At 44.1% G+C, this 21,624-nt stretch overlaps 1 protein-coding gene across 1 annotated transcript; it reads right to left on the bottom strand.

Annotated features, from left to right (window-relative positions):
- Positions 1-4,111: 4,111 nt before the first annotated feature.
- On the bottom strand, positions 4,112-16,672 carry drd4-rs (dopamine receptor D4 related sequence). The gene is made up of 4 exons (XM_020453024.2): positions 16,347-16,672; positions 15,690-15,802; positions 11,564-12,270; positions 4,112-5,246 (listed from the first exon to the last, which is right to left on the bottom strand). The coding sequence occupies exons 1-4, from the start codon at positions 16,629-16,631 to the stop codon at positions 5,044-5,046; spliced, it is 1,308 nt and encodes a 435-aa protein (XP_020308613.2). The 5' UTR covers positions 16,632-16,672; the 3' UTR covers positions 4,112-5,043.
- Positions 16,673-21,624: the final 4,952 nt, after the last annotated feature.

Below are 21,624 nucleotides of genomic sequence, written 5' to 3'. Positions count from 1 at the left end.
CTAGCACTAACTCTGTTGTTGAACTGGCTGAGATTGTTCTGACTACGAACTTTCTCATGTTTGAAAATGACATGTTCATTCAACTGAAGGGAACTGCTATGGGTAGTGAAATGGCACCGAAATGGCACCGAATTATGCCAATCTGTATGTACGGATCTATACAGGAAGCCGACGGACAGGAATTCCCTGTTACGCGGAGACAGCTTCCACCCTACACCCGTAAAAAAGAGGGTTCCACCCTACATCCCCATTTGCCAATACAGTGACGCAAGGGAATGTTGTGAAAATATGACCCGGGATGACAGCCTCACGCCCAAACCTCTCCGCCCTCCTGACCAACGCGTTCAATGCTTCCTTCAGTACTCCCCACTTGGTAGATAGTTCGACCGCATCATTAAAAAAACACTGGTACATCTTGAGCACTGATCCACAACTGGAAAAGACGTTTAAAGAATCTCCGGGGCTAGTATACAGACGCTCCCCCAACATCAGTGAAACGGTGGTGAGGTCTGATCTTCCACCAGTGCCGCGCAGTACCTTTCTAGACAATGTGCCAGACGGTAACTATAGATGTGGCGGATGGTGCAGTGTAACTTCACAAACAAATGCACAATGTTCAATCACCTGCTTACGGGAAAGGCCATTACGACTAAGGGCATCATTACGTGTTCCACCCCCAAAATTTTTTTATATACCTGATCAAATGTATTTGTGGTCTATGATATGTAGCAAAAACAAAACGAGCTCTGAAAACAAGAATAGCAGAACACAGGAGTCATATCAGGACCCTTGACCAGAGAAACCCCGTGGCAGCGCATTTCATGGAGGCTCGTCACAACATTAGCTCTATGAGACACATTGGCATCGAACATGTTTAGACTCCTAGGAGGGGCAGAGAAACTGATCATCTATTATTGAGAAGGTAATTGTATTGTATTCACCGTTTGTGTACAATGTCTCCTACAGGTCTGAATCAAGAGTTTGATATCAGGCCATTTCTTACCTGAATATGTTACTTCACTTTGATTTGTCTAGCCTTCCAGGTTACCCACTTGGTCATTTTGTAAATATATATTATGTTCTGGAACCATTCCATGCACCCATCTCATTGTTATTTAATTATTAGAGATATACAAATGTTTGTTGCACCCACCATGCGTCATGCCCACAATGGTCATGTGAGGTGAAATGTGTATATTTTGGGATGTGAACACTCAGTGTGTTTGACCTGACGAGTTTCCGTTTCGGATGGAAACATTGTCAATAAGGTGGTGAATTGGGAGCTTGAACAGTGTGCGTCCCTTCTTGTTCTGTGTTAGTATTATTTATTTGCCCAGCACCTACAGTGGGGAGAACAAGTATTTGATACACTGCCGGTTTAGCAGGTTTTCCTAACTTGCAAAGCATGTCGTGGTCTGTCATTTTTATCATAGGTACACTTCAACTGTGAGAGACGGAATCTAAAACAAAAATCCAGAAATTCACATTGTATGATTTTTAAGTAATTAATTGGCATTTTATTGCATGACATAAGTATTTGATCACCTACCAACCAGTAAGAATTCCGTCTCTCACAGACCTGTTAGTTTTTCTTTAAGAAGCCCCCCTGTTCTCCACTCATTACCTGTATTAACTGCACCTGTTTGAACTCGTTACCTGTATAAAAGACACACACTCAATCAAACAGACTCCAACCTCTCCACAATGGCCAAGACCAGAGAGCTGTGTAAGGACATCAGGGATAAAATTGTAGACCTGCAAAGGCTGGGATGGGCTACAGGACAATAGGCAAGCAGCTTGGTGAGAAGGCTGTTGGGGCAATTATTAGAAAATGGAAGAAGCTCAAGATGACGGTCAATCAGTCTTGGTCTGGGGCTCCATGCAAGATCTCACCCTGTGGGGCATCAATGATCATGAGGAAGGTGAGGGATCAGCCCAGAACTACATGGCAGGACCTGGTCAATGACCTGAAGAGAGCTGGGACCACAATCTCAAAGAAAACAAGGTCCACCTGCTCAAGCCAGCGCATGTCCAGGCCCGTCTGAAGTTTGCCAATGAACATCTGGATGATCCAGAGGAGGAATGGGAGAAGGTCATGTGGTCTGATGAGACAAAAATAGAGCATTTTGGTCTAAAATCCACTCGCCGTGTTTGGAGGAAGAAGAAGAATGAGTACAACCCCAAGAACACCATCCCAACCGTGAAGCATGGAGGTGGAAACATCATTCTTTGGGGATGCTTTTCTGCAAAGGGGACAGGACGACTGCACCGTATTGAGGGGAGGATGGATGGGGCCATGTATCGTGAGATCTTGGCCAACAACCTCCTTCCCTCAGTAAGACCATTGAAGATGGGTCGTGGCTGGGTCTTCCAGCATGACAATGACCCGAAACACACAGCCAGGGCAACTAAGGAGTGGCTCTGTAAGAAGCATCTCAAGGTCCTGGAGTGGCCTAGCCAGTCTCCAGACCTGAACCCAATAGAACATCTTTGGAGGGAGCTGAAAGTCTGTATTGCCCAGCGACAGCCCCGAAACCTGAAGGATCTGGAGAAGGTCTGTATGGAGGAGTGGGCCAAAATCCCTGCTGCAGTGTGTGCAAACCTGGTCAAGAACTACAGGAAACGTATGATCTCTGTAATTGCAAACAAAGGTTTCTATACCAACTATTTAGTTCTGCTTTTCTGATGTATCAAATACTTATGTCATGCAATAAAATGCAAATGAATTACTGAAAAATCATACAATGTGATTTTCTGGATTTTTGTTTTAGATTCCGTCTCTCACTGTTGAAGTGTACCTATGATACAAATTACAGACCTCTACATGCTATGTAAGTAGGAAAACCTGCAAAATCATCAGTGTATCAAATACTTGTTCTCCCCACTGTATATTTTTAAGGATGTGCGTATGACCACAAACTTTTCTATAAAAGGTCCCCAACGCACACACATCCCTGGGTCGCTCGTCTTTTCAGCGACTGGAACGAACTGCAACAAACACTCAAACTGGACAGTGAACGATCTCTTCATTCAAAGACTCAAATCATGGACACTCTTACTGACAGTTGTGGCTGCTTTGCGTGATGTATTGTTCGCTGCCTTCTTGCCCTTTGTTCTGTTGTCTGTGCCCAATAATGTTTGCACCCTGTTTTGTGCTGTTACCATGTTGTGCTGATACCATGTTGTGCTGCTGCCATGTTGTGTCGCTACCATTTTGTTGTCATCTTGTGTTGCTACCATGCTGTGCTGTTGTCTAAGGTCTCTCTTTATGTAGTGTTGTCTCTCTTGTCATGATGTGTGTTTTGTCCTATCATTTTATTTAATTTGTTTTTGTTTTTAATCCCCCGTCCCCACAGGAGACCTTTTGGTAGGCCTTCATTGTAAATTAGAATTAGCTCTTAACTGACTTGCCTAGTTAAATAAAGGTTAAATAAAATACAAATTAAGTAGAGTCACATTTCCTTGTGACAGGTCATCATAGCATGGCCAGAGATTAAAACGACAAACTGTGATTTATCACTCTTGTTGCTCTGCCTTGGCTTTCAGGCCTGCTGTGGGGAAGATTGCTAGTGTGGTCGGTCGGTGGCTGGCTGTGGATCATATCTACGTGGATTGATTTCATACATGGTGGCTGGTCACTAAGTATGACTCACTGGTCCAAATCTCAGCTCCCTATCTCTGGGTGTATGTGCTCCTCTAGCTGGGTGAGAGCTGTGTCCACCAGCCACAGCAAAGACACCGCATTAAGCCCAGCACTCAAGCCTTAACGCTTGAGGTGAAATTGCATGATTGAGTTTCTCTCTCCCCCTTGTAGATAACAGACAGGGATCATTTCACATGTAATGGTCATTTCCTGTGTTGTGTAATATGGCAGTGTCTTCTGTGGCTTTTGATGGGGGAATCGACCAACATTCCGTATCGCTCTCAGTGACATGGACAAATAGATTTTTATCTATGTCATTTGGGCTGAAATGATTTAACTCTGATTGCGACTAGTGTTCTCAGTTTCGTACGTAGGGAAAATATGGCATACGCATCATCATACGCATCATCATACGCATCATCATACGCATCATCATACGTATCATATAGTAAAGTATCACACTACGTATCATTTAGTATCATCATATGGAACATGTTTTATTATTTTTCCATCGACGACAAAGAGAGTTGTTTACATTTGTCACATTCACAGCACTTTCGTCAAAATAGGTCGTAGTATAACTTTACAAATGACATCATCTTAAATAGTTCTTCCCACAATGTTGGCCCTGAAGTCTGTCATTTGTCCCTTCTGGTGGCGTAAATGTTCATAATATTATCTACAGGCAATGTCTGTAATCCACATGATAGAAAATGGAGTGTTTTTTTTGCATTTTTGATTTAACTATGTTTGCTGTATAATTGAAGTTCCTCTTGAGCCACCCTATGTCCCTAAAGTCTCCCAAATCCTCAGGATAAATGGAGACAAAGTCAATTCGAAAGAAAATGAAATGCAATACCAATACAGAAAACCTGCACATTATTAAATCAAAACTGAGAACCGTACATAACATCAACATTTCATTCTGAGAGAGATCAAAACTCACATATCAAATAGTTAGATGTTCTTAAGTGTGCACGTTGTTCACATATTTTATGCCTTTGGGCTATGATATTAACAGTATTCACCATCTTCTGTAACCAAGCAATATTTCGCACAGTATCAACTTCAATGTAGAAACATCAGATACAGTGAGCCACTGTCTTTCAGTTCACAATATGTCAACTAAGGCATCAGTCAAATCCTGTCATGTTGTCCCCTGTATTGTTCATCCATTTTGACAACCTCACGTTCGGCCAGCACTTAAATCCAGGAAAACCCCTTTGGGTAAAGAAGTCCCTCTCACATCCAGCAACCGAGGAGTTTTGTGAAAGATAATTTAATTCAGGTCTCATGGCCGAGAGCAACATTCTAGAATTCAGGTCTCAGGTTGAACCATAAAGATAAATGTTGTTCTATCTCAATGAATAGTTTGTCAAAGAGATCTCAGAACTCAGGTTTCATGCTCGACAGCAGAGAAGTTTGTGAAAGACATTTCGGAACTCTGCGTTGAAGGCAGTGTAAATGATGGGGTTGACAGCACTGTTGACGTAGCCCAGCCACGTTACCACGGAGATCAGAGTGGGGCTGATTTTGCAGGACACGCACAGCACGTTGGTCACATGTACCACAAAGAAAGGCGTCCAGCAGGCTAGGAACACACCTGGTATAGGTAAGAAGAGGGCGGAAGAGGAGGGGAGGAGGCGGAGGGGTGGGGAGGAGAAGAAGAGGGGGGAGGAAGAGGGGGAGGAAGAGGGAAAAGGTGAAGCAGTCAGTATTTTCAATGAATCAATACATGGCAAGGGATACAAAACTACAGTATATTACCATAATGTGAGATGGTAAACATCAATGTGCTATGATATTGAGGAAAAGGTGTTCATGACAGACACTGCTTATAGAGGTTGTGTTTAATGCAAGTATGTTGGTATAACGTGAGATGGTAAATATCATGTGACGTCCCATTGAGGGAAAGCTGTCTATGACAGGCAGACTGTAGCTGCATATAAAGTTACTGGATTTGTATTTTCTGTGTGCAGGTGTGTAGAACAGATGCATGTGGCATGAAAAAGTGTTTGCACAGATCATGTGAACCATGGTAGAAGATTGCAATCAAGTGGCTGTTTCCGAGGAGATAGCGTCCTCCTCTTGTACTGCGAGCTGCATTACCATAATGTACGAGGCCTTACAGACACTTACATCACGTGTTAACTCTATATTTGGTCGCAAGCTAACTAGCTGGTAACACTTCATCACCTTTCCAGCAAACATGCCATGATAGCGTTGTCACACTGAGTAAAGTTAGTCAGCTCTGCCTGTACACATGGCCTGTGCCAGTCATGGTGTGAGCGACATCCTAGTAGATGTGCGTAGATGTACGTAGACAATGGTTGTGTGTATGTCATATTTTCCACTCATTCAGCACGTGCCAACACTCACACCTGTTCACGCACACACACATATGGTATGACACAGTTTAGATCCACAACACATAGACTACGGACTCTATTTCTCCCTGCTTTGTCTGTTCAGACACAGCGGGAGTTGGTTTGTCAGTGGATAGATGCGGTCCTGCATTAGTACAGTATGCAAATAGGTCCAGCATTGTGGGAAGAGACTATACTGTGGAGGGTGGTATTATTCATTCCTTCCTTCACTTTTCACAACAACACTAGCATAGTGCTCAACACATCCTGCTAAATCTGTGGAGGAACAACACTAGCATAGTGCTCAACACATCCTGCTAAATCTGTGGAGCAACAACACTAGCATAGTGCTCAACACATCCTGCTAAATCTGTGGAACAACAACACTAGCATAGTGCTCAACACATCCTGTTAAATCTGTGGAACAACAACACCGTCTAACACCATCGTCTCCCCAGTGTCTTCAGAAAGTATTCACACCCCTTGACTTATTCCACAATTGTCATGCTACAGCCACATTTGTCGTGCTACAGCCACATTTTGTCGTGCTACAGCCACATTTTGTCGTGCTACAACCACATTTTGTCGTGCTACAACCACATTTTGTCGTGCTACAACCACATTTTGTCGTGCTACAACCACATTTTGTCGTGCTACAACCACATTTTGTCGTGCTACAACCACATTTTGTCGTGCTACAGCCACATTTTGTCGTGCTACAGCCACATTTTGTCGTGCTACAGCCACATTTTGTCGTGCTACAACCACATTTTGTCGTGCTACAACCACATTTTGTCGTGCTACAGCCACATTTTGTCGTGCTACAGCCACATTTTGTCGTGCTACAACCATTCTAGGTAAGTTGATTTGATGCGCGTCTCACCGGAAAGACTCAAGATAACTAACGTACTGCTTTATGACCTCCCACTGTGGTGCATACTATGACATCTCCCCCTTTAACTTTAACACATTTGCCTTTTAACACCTTCTACAAATGAGTGTAACCATAATGGAAGCAACCGCACTTCAGAATAGCAATACACAGAAACAATGTTACTGAAAAGGTTTTGAAAGAACAATAAAGCAACGCCCCCCCCCCCCCCCTGTATATTGATCTGTAGTGTCTCTTTTTAATGTCTCTTGGTTTCTATAGTTGTTCTTTACAGGTCCAGTCTGACAACTGGTTTACAAACCCTTCCAGACTTGGTAAGTAAAAGTCCTTGACAAGCAGTCAAGGAGAAGAAGGCGTTAAACCTTTAGTTGGGGTAGGCACTGTCTGGTGGCGGCGACAGTTACGTCGTAGTGTTCCTCCTTTCTGCATCTCGACGACGTCAACCTGGGTGTGATGCTTTCCCCTGTTACCCCTGCAGGTGTCGTCTACTCGTTTCGGTGAGCACTGTTTCTCCTGGCAGTAGCAACTGTAATGGTCTCGCCCCGTGATGGCTGGTTGTAGTAGAAGGCTTGTTTCCTCTTTTCTGCTGCGTCCTTTAGCCTGATGTCTTTTTGTTGGGCCACTTTTAGGTTGGAGGTTTCTCTCCAACGTTGGGAGTTTCATTCAGAGTTCTCTACCCATGAGGAGCTCTGCTGGGCTTGCTCCCGTTGTCGTGCATTGGGTTTGATCTGTGGCACATGAGACCAACCAGTGGGTCTTTCTGCTTCAGAATCCTCGTTTCGGCGTGACCTTTACCCTGAGGGTTGTGAGCGCCGGAAGTAATGTGCTTAACCTCAAGCTGCTTTGCCATTTCTTTGAACTCGGAACTAGGGAATTGGGGCCCCATTGTCACTAACGACCTCATCTGCAATCCCATACCTTGAAAAGGTTCCTTTCAGCTTCGGGGCGACCTGTGTACCGTGGTTGTAGGCATGTGTAGTATCTCAATGAATCTTGAGTCATAGTCAGATATAATCAGATGGTTTTGTTTGTTATGCTCACATAGATCCAGAGCAATTCTTTTCCATGGCCTGTCAGGGAACAGCGTTGAGATGAGTGGCTCACTTTGCTGTTCCTTTCGAAGCTCACAACGAGACTGACATAACCTTTATCTTTAGCTCTGATGAGATACTGAGGCGTTGGCCCTCTCTCTGCGTTTAGTCAGACCTTGATGTCCATTGTGTATTCTATCAAGATTGCCTGCCCGCTGTGTCTGTGGTACTAGTATGCGATTCTTTCTTGTGACCATACCATTGTACTCTTTCACTTTTCGCTGAATAAAAATCTCGGACTGTGACTGGGGTTTTTACTCACATGTTCAGGCCAGTCTTGACCTGATGTACTTGATCACTGTCTGTATTTTACCATCTGCTGCGGTGGCAACTCTGATGCTCTCCGTTCTTCTGTCTGTGTAAAAGGTATGTTGTTGATTACGGCTGCGATGTAACACTCCACGTCCGTGTGCGTGTCAGTTTCCTCTTCCGCGAGTGTCAACGGACTCCTTGACAAGAGTGTCCGCCACGACCCACGTTTTGCCTGGCGCGTACTCCGCCGTGGGTTAGAACCTCATGAGCTGCGGGAGTAGTCTCTGGCACCGTAAAGCCACATTATCCAAGTCTTTGCTGTTCATTGGTGGGACCAAGGGCTTGTGGTCACTGGCTTGAAAACCTCCAGGCCATATAGATATTTCTCGAATTGTCTCGAACATCAGGAACTGGGGAAGTCGTTAGAAGTACTTTGAGGCGCTGGGACGCCGCCTGCTGTGCGTGATCCCACTCCCACGCCCAAAGCCATCAGACTGTTAAACAACCATCACTAACACAGAGAGGCTGCTGCCTACATACAGATTCGAATCATTGTCCACTTTAATAAATGGATCACTAGTCATTTTAAATAATGCCACTTTAATAATGTTTACATATCTTACATTACTCATCTCATATGTATATACTGTATTTTATACCATCTATTAGTTCTTGTGCCGCTCGGCCATTGCTCATCCATATATATATATGTACATATTCTTATTACATCCCTTTAGATTTGTGTGTATTAGGTAGTTGTTGTGGAATTGTTAGATTACTTGTTAGTTATTACTGCACTGTCGGAACTAGAAGCACAAGCATTTCACTACACTCGCATTAACATCTGCTAACCATATGTATGTGACCAATAAAATTTCATTTGATTTGATTTGATTTGACCTCAGGAGCTCATGCAGTGGTTGACCCACTGTGGAAAGGTTGGGGATGTACTTCCCTAGTTATTTAACCATCCCAAGAACTCTCTTCAGCTCCTGCAAGTTCTCTGGTGGGTAAAGTTGCCTGATGGCCTCCACTTTCTCTGAATCAGACCTGACTCCTGATGAGTCAATGAGGTGTCCCAGGAAGCGTGGATTTGTTTGCCTGAGGACTCACTTTTCTCTGTTCAACTTTAGTCTGGTTGACTCAATCTTCTGCAGGACTCTTTTTAGTCCCTCGTTGTGCTCCTCTATAGTATTAGCATATACCAAAATGTCATCCATAAAAACGGGGGCTGTCTTGAGGCCTTGCAATGTCTCCATTTTGTTTTGGAAGATTTCTGGAGGGCTCGAGATCCCAAACGGCAGACGGCAGAAACAGCACCTGTCAAAAGGTGTAATAAAGGTTGTCAACTTTCTGCTGTCACAGTGTAGGGGTGTTTGCCAAAAGCCACTTGCCGGATCCCTTTGTTGAGAATACTCTGGCTCCGCTCAGCTTTGCTGAGGTGGTAGGATGAACTGTTCCATTTTCACTGCTTCAGTAAGCTTTTTCAAACCCACACATATTTTTCCCTTTTTCTTCAGGACAGGCACCATGGGTCCACACCAATCTGTTAGCTGCATCGCCTTCTCCACAATGTCATTTTCCTCCATTCTGCACAGCTCCTCTTTCACCTTCTGCATATTGGGATTCTGTGCGCTTTGTGCACTGCATATGGCTGTGTGTTCTCTTTCAGTTGTATTTTCATTGGCTGTGTTGAGCAAGCCACGTTCTCCAAATGCGTCATTCGATGCGTTTCACCAGGCCAATCTCGGCTGCTGTTGACCGGCTGAGTTAGTTGTTCACACTCTGTCTGCAGTGTTTTCTCTGGAATGAGCATATCAAATGTCTCTTCATGCATTAGACTAGGGAAAGGGGGGATACCTAGTCAGTTGTACAACTGAATGCGTCTTCCACATTTAACCCAAACCCTCGGAATCAGAATGGTGTGGTGGGCTGCCATAATCAACATCCACCGCGCCAGGTGAACAGTGGGTTAACTGCCTTGCTCAGTGGCAGAATGACAGATTTCTTACCTTGTCAGCTCGGGATTCAATCCAGCAACCTTTCGGTTACTGGCCCAATGCTCTGACAACTAGGCTACCTGCCGCCCCACTAGCATCTGCTCCAGTGTCAATGAAACATTTTACAGGTGTTGCACCAATGACAAATTGCACTGCCCATTGGTCATCACTCCTATCGGCATTGCTAACGGATCTGAAAACAATAAATTCACCAACTGATTTTGTGTGACACATTCTTTCCCAATGCCTTGTTTACTGACACTTGTTGCATGTTCTGTTGAAAGCTGGACATCTTTTCTGCTCTTTATGTTACATTTTCCCACACCTGCGGCATTTTCCTTCTGCACTCTCCGTGTCCTTTGAATCTCTGTTCTCATTTTCGCCGTTTTGCAATCTTCTTGTGCCCCCCGTGCAATCTCCTGCACATAGCACGCGGCTTCTCCCTGCTGGCTTACTTGCGTGCTAACTTTCTCTGACTGACGGACTGTAGTTGCTAACGTGAGATCTGCCATCAACTGCAGTGTAGGACACAGTCCTTTATCCAGTATGCCCACAACACTTTGGTTCTGAATATGCTGATCTCTATTCACATCAAAGTCACAATGCTCTGAGAGCTCGCTAAGGGCTCTGATGAATGTCTCTGCCTTTTCCCCCAGGTCGCTGTACTCGTTGATAGAAACAGATACGCTTGTGAATGACACTCCGTTTGGGAAAATAGTTTTCAGAGGATGAGAAAGCAGACTTTGATGCAAAGGTGAGCGATTAGAAAATGTTCTCGGCCTCGCTGCCCATGGCATGAGGGAACTGACCTGTACTTTTGATCTCCCTGATCCAACTCGGTCCACGGGTTCGTTCAACAAATTAAGACAAAAAAATATTATTCTCACTCCTGGAGAGAGTAGGAGTCCTCTAGCTATGGATTGACGCACACTGAACCGGAGCTTGAGAAACTGGATATACTGTATACTCAGAGAAGAGGTGAAACCATTCACCCTCCAGTACAGGCACTGATTACCGAAACAGCAACAATCACAAACAGCCATGCGCTTTAATCCTAGTTGATGTGTCAACAATCAGGAACCCCTCATTTCCATGTCCCCCCATGTTTTTGTAATGAATACTATTTAAGCTCACCGCAACCCCCTGTTTTCTTGCAAATGTGCTTTGTTGATATGATTTGTGTAAACACACACACACACACACACACACACACACACACACACACACACACACACACACACACACACACACACACACACACACACACACACACACACACACACACACACACACACACACACACACGTACACATACCTACCAACTACAACAGGAAGAACCTTCATGGCTTTTCGCTCCCTCCCACTCACTCTGCTACTCTTGCTGTTACGGCGCCCCCTCTTATTAGCCTTAGCGTGGGCCAGCCCATTCTCCTTCAGGCTCTTCCCCTGCCTAGGTGGCCTCTCCGTGGGGTCCGCGTCCGAAACGCTGTCCATCTGGGTAGTCATGGGGTCGCTCTCCGCCACGCCCGCCCCCAAACCATCCTGCTGCTTGTCCTCCACCCCCAGGGTCGCTGTGGGCGACGCCATCGATTCAGCTGACGGTGACATCGGGCTGAGAGCTGTGGGCATGAGGTACACCACCTTCTCCTTGGCACCCGCCCTGACCCCTGCGTTCTCCCTCTGCAGGGCGGAGCTGAGGCGCAGGGACAGGCTCCTTTTCCCTCCCCTCATCAGCTGGGAGCGGCTCCTGCCTGAGCTCCAGCGTCTCAACCCCCGGAACATCCAGTAGTACAGGAAGAGCATGACAGGGCAAGGCACAAAGAAGGAGCACACTGAGGAGTAGACCACGAAGCTGTCGTTCTCCAGCTTGCACACGGTGGGGTCGCGGCCCGGCACCTGGTTGAGGCCGAAGATGACTGGACTGGCGACGCCCAGGGAGAGAACCCAGGTGGCCGTAATGAGGACCAGCTGCCGCAAGCTGAACTGGTTCCTGTTATACTTCAGTGGCACCACCACCGCTATGTACCTGCAGGGACACACACATCAGGGGATAAAATACATTTCAAATACATAGAGCACACCTGTTGTACTTCAGGGGCACTGCTGCCACCATGGCTATGTACCTGCTGGGACACGGATCAAAGTAAATAACATAGTCTACATTTACAATACATAAATACATCAATTTAACATGGAGGGACTTCAAACAGGCCAATGCAGTAGGGAAATACTCAGAGGACATAGTGGCTGTTTTGGAAGCATTTGAAAAACCTGAAAGTTGTTCAAAGCTGTTCTGTGATCCACCTTCAAAGTAAACTTAGATGTGGAGGCACTAGAATGCCACAGATAAAGTTACAATAATATTCACCTTCATTCATAACTCCACTCAACTCCACCCTCCACAACCTGGCTCTACCCTACTTCTCCTGTCTAATAAATCCAATGAATCTCAATCTATTGATTAGATACCATGTTGAATTAATTACATTGTGAAATCTAACAACACCACAATGCTATGGAACCTGTCAGTCTCACGAGCCGCACAACGCTAGGGATATAACATTTAACTAGCAGGAAGTGTGTGCTGTGTGGAACCCATTGAATGCTTATCTTATATTTTACAGTTGGTTTGTTTTTGCTTTGCCTTAGAAACTATTGGAGCCCTCAGATGTTGTTTCGGGTAGAGTCCCCTGGGTGGTTGGCGTGAGTTTGCTTCTCGCTGTGTTGAGTAATTAGTGGGTCTTGATGATTGGGTCGATGAGGGGGTTCCAGAGCTATGGTTCCATTAGCCTCCTATAGACCACAGCCATCAGTTAGCATTCACTGTGTGATGTCTGCTAATGGTCTAGCTACGCTCTTCTCACAGACTGGCAGAATGATTTGGGGGATTACTGTGAGTGACAGGGCTCGCTACAGAGCTCGCTACAGAGCTCGCTACAGACATTAGAAAGAGATATTGAACTTGCAAGTTGAAGATATTGTTTTTGGTGTTTTTAATGGCTCTCTGTGTTGCTTTCATAAATAAAGAACACACACAGGGTATTTCTTGAAGAAATCTTTTTGAAGAAAAGCTTGTGTTATCAATCTTTTCCTTGTTCGACCAATAACTCAGAGATATTGCAGTAGTTCTTTGCAATTTTTTGTTAACTCATCATTCGTACTGGAGACGTGTCATTTCAACATGGATAATTGGGTAATATTTGGTTGACATTTTGATCAAAGACATTTACAACCCATATTCACCCACTCAAAAAGAGGGCCAAAAGTAGTTATCACGAGGCTTTCAACCATCTAAAGGCACAAACAAATTCCAGTGCCAAACAATGTTTAATTTGTGGTTTATTTATAGAAAAGATTACTGTGTTATCACTGTGCTTCGTCTAATAGCGTAACCAAATGACCTGGATTGCAGTTGAGATTACATTAAAAGTACATGGTGCAAGTGATCAATGCGGTTCAAGATTTTGCATAGATAATTACAGAAATTGTGATGATCTCCACAGACCTGAGACGAGCTATGCATGCCATTTTGAATATACACGCTTTAATGATTACATGAGAATACATTCATAGTTGCAGTATCCTCAATGTGGCCACGTATGTGTTACTCATTTAAGGTTACATTTGTTTGTAAGATAGCCTTAACTCTAGGCTTATTTACTGTATTACAAAAGTAATATCGAATTGTGTTTGGTTGTCAAATATCAACATGATCTTCTGCTTGGATAGTTCTATTTGTGCCACTAACTTAGTCTGGCTTTAATTCCAGTTTGTCTTAAAGAATAGAACTAGATCAAATCAAACTTTAAAAGCACTTTAAATCAAGTTTCACTTTGATTTTGTTTGAGATGCATATGTGAATCCAACGTATCAATTGTTAATTTGTAGACAAACTGGAATTAAAGGCAGACTAAGTCAGTGACACAAATGGAACTATCCAAGCAGAAGATGCATCTCCTTCAAATGTTGATATTTGGTTGTGCTGACAACCAACTACACAATTCAACATCACTAAATATCATTAAATTAGAAATCAACCAGAGCTTGAAACCCTAGCCTTATTGTATTGTCTATTTTTTGTTGAATTCTGGGTTGAAATAAAACAATAGCTGTGGATGACTTTGCAAATCCTATAGCTTATAGGCCTAAATAACATCATTTATGATATATGAGAGATAAGAGTATGGTCACATTTGATTTACTCTGCTAAACCTACCCTTTTCTAATGACTTCGATAGCAGCAGTGAATCTATTTTGTTTTTTTGTTTTAAGTGGAGATCTCTCAACAATCATTCTCATGATAGCACATTGGTAATAGTCAGTACCAAATATCAAAGTTATAGGGCTTGGTTAAAAACCCTGGATGGGACACCAAAGTTTTTTTTTATTTAACCAGGGACACCAAAGTTTTTATTTATTCAACCAGGTAGGCTAGTTGAGAACAAGTTCTCATTTACAACTGCGACCTGGCCAAGATAAAGCAAAGCCGTGCAACACAAACAACAACACAGAATTACACATGGAATAAACAAACATACAATCAATAATACAATAGAAAAGTCTATATACAGTGTGTGCAAATGAGGTAGGATAAGGGAGGTAAGGCAATAAATAGGCCATAGTGGTGAAATAATTACAATATAGCAATTAAACACTGGAGTGATAGATGTGCAGAAGATGAATGTGCAAGTAGAGATACTGGGGTGCAAAGGAGCAAAATAAATAAAATAAATAACAGTATGGGGATGAGGTAGTTGGATGGGGTATTTACAGATGGGCTATTCTCTGTGAGCTGCTTAACGTTATGAGTCTCCAGCTTCATTGATTTATTTTTGCAATTCGTTCCAGCCATTGGCAGCAGAGAACTGGAAGGAAAGGCAGCCAAAGGAGTAATTGGCTTTGGGGGTGACCAGTGAAATCTACCTGCTGGAGCGCGTGCTACGGGTGGGTTCTGCTATGGTGACCAGTGAGCTAACTGTAACTGGGTAACTGTAGATAGATCAATTCTCCAGTAGGAGGTGCTGCCCAGCCTATTGCTTTTTTTTATTCGGACAGCAGATATAACACTGAAGATCTGACATTGTTTTAGAGTTACAAATTCAAGGTTTATATACAAGATATTCCTATGTTGACAAGCTGGTTACCATGATGACATAATCCTGTGATAGAAATGTAGCCCTCAGAACAACAGTTAATTACTTTTTTCAAATCCAATGTCTTTTCCACGTATATTCCACATCACAATATGTTGACAAATTACATTGAAACAACGTTGATTCAACCAGTTTGTGCCCTGTGGGTGGACATGTGTTGTTACTAGGTTTCAGAGTCCAGTGTACCGTAACTAGACAGGTCAAAGAGGGTATTGTGGTATTGAAAACTAGTGTGAACTGACAGCCATGTGTTACCACAGTGTCCAGGCGAAGTTGAGACAGAAGGACTCACCTGTCCACGCTGATGGCACATAGGTTGAGGATGGAGGCGGTGCACAGCATGACATCCATGGTCATCAGAGCATCACAGATGTATGTGCTCAGGGTCCAGGTACCACCCAGGAACTGGGAAACACAGCAACAATGACAACAACACCAACAACAGGTTGTCAGTCCTGTTGGCAATGGACTTTAAACTACGAAGAGACAGACAGGGCAGGTAAATTGGACAAAACTACAGTATGTGTTTCTTCAATATATATATATATATTTGATTTTTTTTTAACTAGGCAAGTCAGTTAAGAACAAATTCTTGTTTTCAATGACGGCCTAGGAACGGTGGGTTAACTGCCTTGTTCAGGGGCAGAACGACAGATTTTTACCTTGTCAGCTCGGGGGATTCAATCTAGCAACCTTTCGATTACTTGTCCAATGTTCTAACCACTAGGCTACCTGACGCCCAATTTAAGAGGTCATGCATGGAGGGAAGGTCAACTTACACACACGCACGCACACACACACACACACACACACACACACACACACACACACACACACACACACACACACACACACACACACACACACACGCAGACACACATACTAACACACACACACACACACACACATGCAGACACACATACTAACACACTCTCCACTCCTCCCTCACCTCAGAGTAGACATAGAGGGGCAGCACCAGTACAGCCAGCAGTAGGTCGGCCACAGACAGGCTGATGATGAAGTAGTTGGTGGCAGTCTTCAGGGAGCGCTCAGTGAGCACGCTCAGACACACAAGTACGTTGCCCAGGATGATGATCAGGATGAGCGGCACACCCAGCACCAGGGCAAAGTAGTTGTAATCATACTCTTTCCTCTGGCCCAGGACCACCAGCCCCCTCTCTGTCAGACCCTCTGGGGTGGCATTGCTGCTGGGTGATGTCGTCACGTTGACCATGTCGATGATGGAGGCCCCGGGCTGCACTGTCGCTCTGAAGTTAACATCTAGGGAGGAGGCGAGAGGAGAGTGTTTGCTGTGGTGTGTATGTTCCTTCAGTAAGTATTCACACCCCTTGACTTTTGCACGTTTTGTTGTGTTACAAAGTGGGATTCAAATGGATTTAATTGTATTTCTTATCATTGATCTATACAAAATACTCTGTAATGTCAAAGTGGAAGAAAAATGTGAACGTTTATTAAACATTTATGAAAAATAAAACACTAATATATCTCAATAAAATAAGTATTCAACCCCCTGAGTCAATACATGTTAGAATCATCATTGTCAGCGATTACAGCTGTGAGTCTTTTTGGGTAAGTCTCTAAGAGCTTTTCACACCTGAGTTGTACAATATTTTCCCATGATATATATATTTTTTTATTCTTTAAGCTCTGTCAAGTTGGTTGTTGATCATGTCTAGACAGCCATTTTCAAGTCTTGCTATAGATTTTCAAGGCGAATTAAGTCAAAACTGTAACTAGGCCACTCAGGAACATTCAATGTCATCTTGGTTAGCAACTCCTGTGTAGATTTGGCCTTGTGATTCAGGTTATTGTCTCGCTGAAAGGTGAATTCCTCTTCCAGTGTCTGTTGGAAAGCAGACTGCTATATTACATGTATTTTTATACAAAAAAACTCCCTAGTCCTTGCCAATGACAAGCATACCCATAACATGATGCAGCCCACCACCATGCACAAAATATTAAAACTCCTGTTGTGTTGGATTTACCCCAATATTTCTTAAGTGCATTTTTCCACACAGGACGCATGTTTTGGAATATTTGTTATTCTGTACGCCTTCCTTCTTTTCACTCTGTCATTTAGGTTAGTGTTGTGGAGTAAGTACAGTGTTGATGACCATCCTCAGTTTTCTCACAACCATTCAACTCTGTAACTGCTTTAAATCACCATTGGCCTCATGGTGAAATCCTAGAGCAATTTCCTTCCAGGAAGGACGCCGGTATCAAATCAAATCAAAATCAAATCCAATTGTATTTGTCACATGTGCCAAATACAACAGTGAAATGCTTACTTACAAGCCCTTAACCAACAATGCAGTTTCATGAAAAATAAGTGTTAAAAAAGTATTAACTAAAATGAACTGAAGTCAATGTTTTTTTTAATGAAAAAAAATATAATAATAATTAAGGAGCAACATGAATAATTAATGGCAGTAAGCTTGATCCCAGTGATGTACTGGGCCGTACGCACTACCCACCGTAGTGCCTTGCGAACAGTCGGAGGCCGAGCAGTTGCCATACCAGGTGGTGATGCAACAAGTCAGGATGCTCTCAATGGTGCAACTGTAGAACTTTTTGAGGATCTGAGGACCCATGCCAAATCTTTTCAGTCTCCTGAGGGGTAATAGGCTTTGTCGTGCCCTCTTCACTACTGTCTTGGTGTGTTTGGACCATGATAGTTTGTTGGTAATGTGGACACCGAGGAACTTGAATCTCTCAACCTGATCCACTACAGCCCCATCAATGAGAATGGGGGCGTGTCCTCGGTCCTCCTTTTCCTGTAGTCTACAATCATCTCCTTTGTCTTGATCATATTGAGGGAAAGGTTGTTGTCCTGACACCACACTGCCAGGTCTCTGACCTCCTCTGTATAGACTGTCTCATCATTGTCGGTGATCAGGCCAACCACTGTTGTGTCGTCGGCAAACTTAATGATGGTGTTGGAGTTGTGTTTGGCCATGGGGTCATGGGTGAACAGGGAGTACAGGAGGGGACTGAGCATGCACCCCTGAGGGGCTCCCGTGTTTAGGATCAGCGTGGCAGATGTGTTGTTACCTACCCTTACCAACTGGGGCAGCCTGTCAGGAAGTCCAGGATTCAGGTACAGAGGGAGGTGTTTAGTCCCAGGGTCCTTAACTTAGTGATGAGCTTTGAGGGTACTATGGTGTTGAACGCTGATCTGTATCTTTGTAGTGACTGGGTGTATTGGTACACCATCTAAAGTGTAATTAATAACTTCACAACTTCACCATGCTCAAAGGGATATTCAATGTCTGTTTATTTTTATTTTGTACCCATTTACCAATAGGTGCCCTTCTTTGCGAGGCATTGGAAAACCTCCCTGGACTTTGTTGTTGAATATGTGTTTGAAATCCCCTCCTCGATGAGGGACCTTAGAGATAATTGTATGTTTGGGGTACAGAGATGAGGTAGTCATTCAAAATCATGTTAAACACTATTGTTGCACACAGAGTCCATGCAACATATTATGTGACTTGTTAAGCACATTCGTACTCCTGAACTTATTTAGGCTTGCCGTAATGAAGGGTTTAAATACTTATTGACTCAGGACATGTCAGCTTTTCGCTTTTTATTCATTTGTAAACATTTCTTAAAACATAATTCCACTTTGACATTATGGGGTGTTGTGTGTAGACCAGTGACACTAAATCTCAAAGTCATTTATTTTAAATTCAGGCTGTAACACAACAAAATGTGGAAAAAGTCAAAGGGTGTGAATAAGGCATCTGCATAGGTAGGAGAAAGTGACTAGGCAACAGAATAGATAATAGACTGTAGCAACAGCATATGTGGTGAGTGTAAAAGTGTGTGTGAGTGTGCGTGTGTGTGTGTGTGTGTGGGCGTCAGTATGCATGTGTGCGCGTGTTATGTGTGCGTGGGGGTATGCAGTGTATGTGTGTGGTGGGGTGTCAGTGTAAGTATGTCTGTGTGTGTGTGGGTAGAGTCCAGTGTGTGTGCATAGAGTCAGTGCAAGAGAATTAGTGCAAAAAAGGGTATTTGCAGGTAGTCTGGGCAGTCATTTGATTAGCTATTTATCAGTCTTGCTTAGCAGTCTTGGGGGTAGAAGCTGTTCAGGGTCCTGTTGGTTCCAGACTTGGTGTACTGGTATCACTTGCCGTGCGGTAGCAGAGGGATCAGTCTATGGCTTGGGTGGCTGTAGTCTTTGACAGTTATTTGGGCCTTCCTCTGACACCCCCTGGTATAGAAGTCATGGATGGCAGAGAGCTCGGCCCTAGGGATGTACTGGGCCGTTCTCACCACCCTCTGTAGCACCTTGCGCTCGGGTGCCTTGCAGTTGCAGTACCAAGCGGTGATGCAGCCAGTCAAGATGCTCTCAATAGTGCAGCTGTGGAGCTTTTGAGGATCCAAATCTTTTCAGCCTATTGAAGGGGAAGAGGCCCTGTTGTGCCCTCTTCACAACTGTGTGGGTATGTATGACCATGTTCATTCTTTAGTGCTCGCACCTCCATTTCCTCCTAACTTGTTGATGTTAAGAGAGAGGTTGTTGTCCTGGCACCACACTGCCAGGTCTCTGACCTCCTCTTTAAAAGGCTGCCTCATTGTCATCAGTCCTACCACCATTTTGTCAACCGCAAACACGTGGGTGAACAGAGACTACAGGCGGGGACTAAGCACACACCCATGAGGGGCCCACGAGTTGATGGTCAGAGTGGCGGATATGTTGTTGCTTCCCCTCACCACCTGGGGGCTGCCCATCAGGAAGTCCTGAGCTTGGTGATGAGCTTGGAGGGGACTATACGGTTCGATGCTGTGCTGTAGTCAATGAACAGAATTCGTACATAGGTATTCCCTTTGTCCAGGTGGGTGAGGGCTGTGTGGAGTGCAATAGAGATTGCTTCCTCTGTGGATCTGTTAAGGCGGTATGCGAATTGGAGTGGGTCCAGGGTGTCTGGGATGATGGTGTTGATGTGAGTCATGACCAGCCTTTCAAAGCGTTTCATGGCTATAGGTGGCTATAGGCAGGTTACCTTGGCATTCGTGGGCATGGGGACTATGATGGTGTGCTTGAAACAAGTTGGTATTACAGACCGGGTCAGGGATAGGTTGAACATTTCAGTGAAGACACTTGCCAGCTAATCAGCGCATGCTCTGAGTATGCGTCCTGGTATTCTGTCTGGCCCCACGGCCTTGCTGATGTTAACCTGGTTTAATGGTCTTACTCACATGTAATCTGTGATAGTGTGCAAGTCCTGCCAAATCTGTTCATACCTTGATGAAGTGAGGCCGGGAGACGGGCAGAGCGTGATGTGTGTCCTGACCGCTGATTCTAGACCCCGCGTGTTTAGCGTGTGTGTGTCCTGACCGCTGATTCTAGACCCCGCGTGTTTATGCGTGTGTGTGTGTCCTGACCGCTGATTCTAGACCCCGCGTGTTTAGCGTGTGTGTGTCAGCCAACTGCTTCCCCTGGCTGAGACCCGTGACAGCCATGTTTTATAGAGATGACTCTTCAGTCATGCTCGTCTCCCTGAGTGACATCACAGATCACACCTGCCATGGAAGAGGTGGGATGTAAAAAAAAAAAAACGAAAACACATTTTCTTTAACCTGATTGTGTTGCAACTCAGTAGCCCAGAGTGACCGGTATTTTTCATCCGAAGTGATGGTACAGTAGGCATCTGTGTTTTCACATGGATGCAGTTTAGAGGAAAACTCCACCCAAAAACGATCCTTTGGTATTTGCTTCATTAGTATACTGTTGATATATTCCCCAAATGCTTTGCAGTTTTAGGACAGATTTTAAAGGAAAGTAGTAGAATAGTTTATTACTATTCCATTGGCCCCTCTTTCGTGTCATAGTTTTAACTCTAACTAGAATTCAGATTTCATCGTATGCAGCCTCCCTCCCTGTCTTATTGTTGTTTTTGTGTGTTGTTTTGCATGTTGTTCTGAAACAACACATATTGTTTTCCCACAGTCTCCCCACTGAGCGTGCTCCAGATCAGAGCAGTTTTTCCTGTAATATGGAACTGTCTTTGCTCATTTCACTTGTATAGATGAGGTATGAAAGCAGTGTTTTTTGTTTTTCCAATTTTGGAGTGGTTCGGCCTAGTTTTGATTTACCTTTGTTGAGTTGTCAACTAATGTGACTTCAATGTGAAATCAACTAACAATGTCCCATGTCATTGGATTTAGGTGAGAAGTTAGGTGAAGAAAAATATGAAATTCCC

Source organism: Oncorhynchus kisutch, linkage group LG19 (assembly GCF_002021735.2).
Source record: "Oncorhynchus kisutch isolate 150728-3 linkage group LG19, Okis_V2, whole genome shotgun sequence".
Lineage (NCBI taxonomy): Eukaryota > Metazoa > Chordata > Actinopteri > Salmoniformes > Salmonidae > Oncorhynchus > Oncorhynchus kisutch.
The sequence above is the reverse complement of the archived record's forward strand: the minus strand, read 5'-3'. Positions and strand labels throughout refer to the sequence as shown.

Excerpts from the sequence above, each read along its gene's own strand:
- drd4-rs (XM_020453024.2), bottom strand. The coding sequence starts at position 16,631 with ATGGTCAACGTGACGACATCACCCAGCAGCAATGCCACCCCAGAGGGT. Across the intron at positions 12,271-15,689 it reads TGTGCCATCAGCGTGGACAG|GTACATAGCGGTGGTGGTGC; the intron begins GTGAGTCCTTCT and ends GTGTCCCTGCAG. Across the intron at positions 5,247-11,563 it reads GGTTCTTCCTGTTGTAGTTG|GTGTGTTCCTAGCCTGCTGG; the intron begins GTAGGTATGTGT and ends TACCTATACCAG.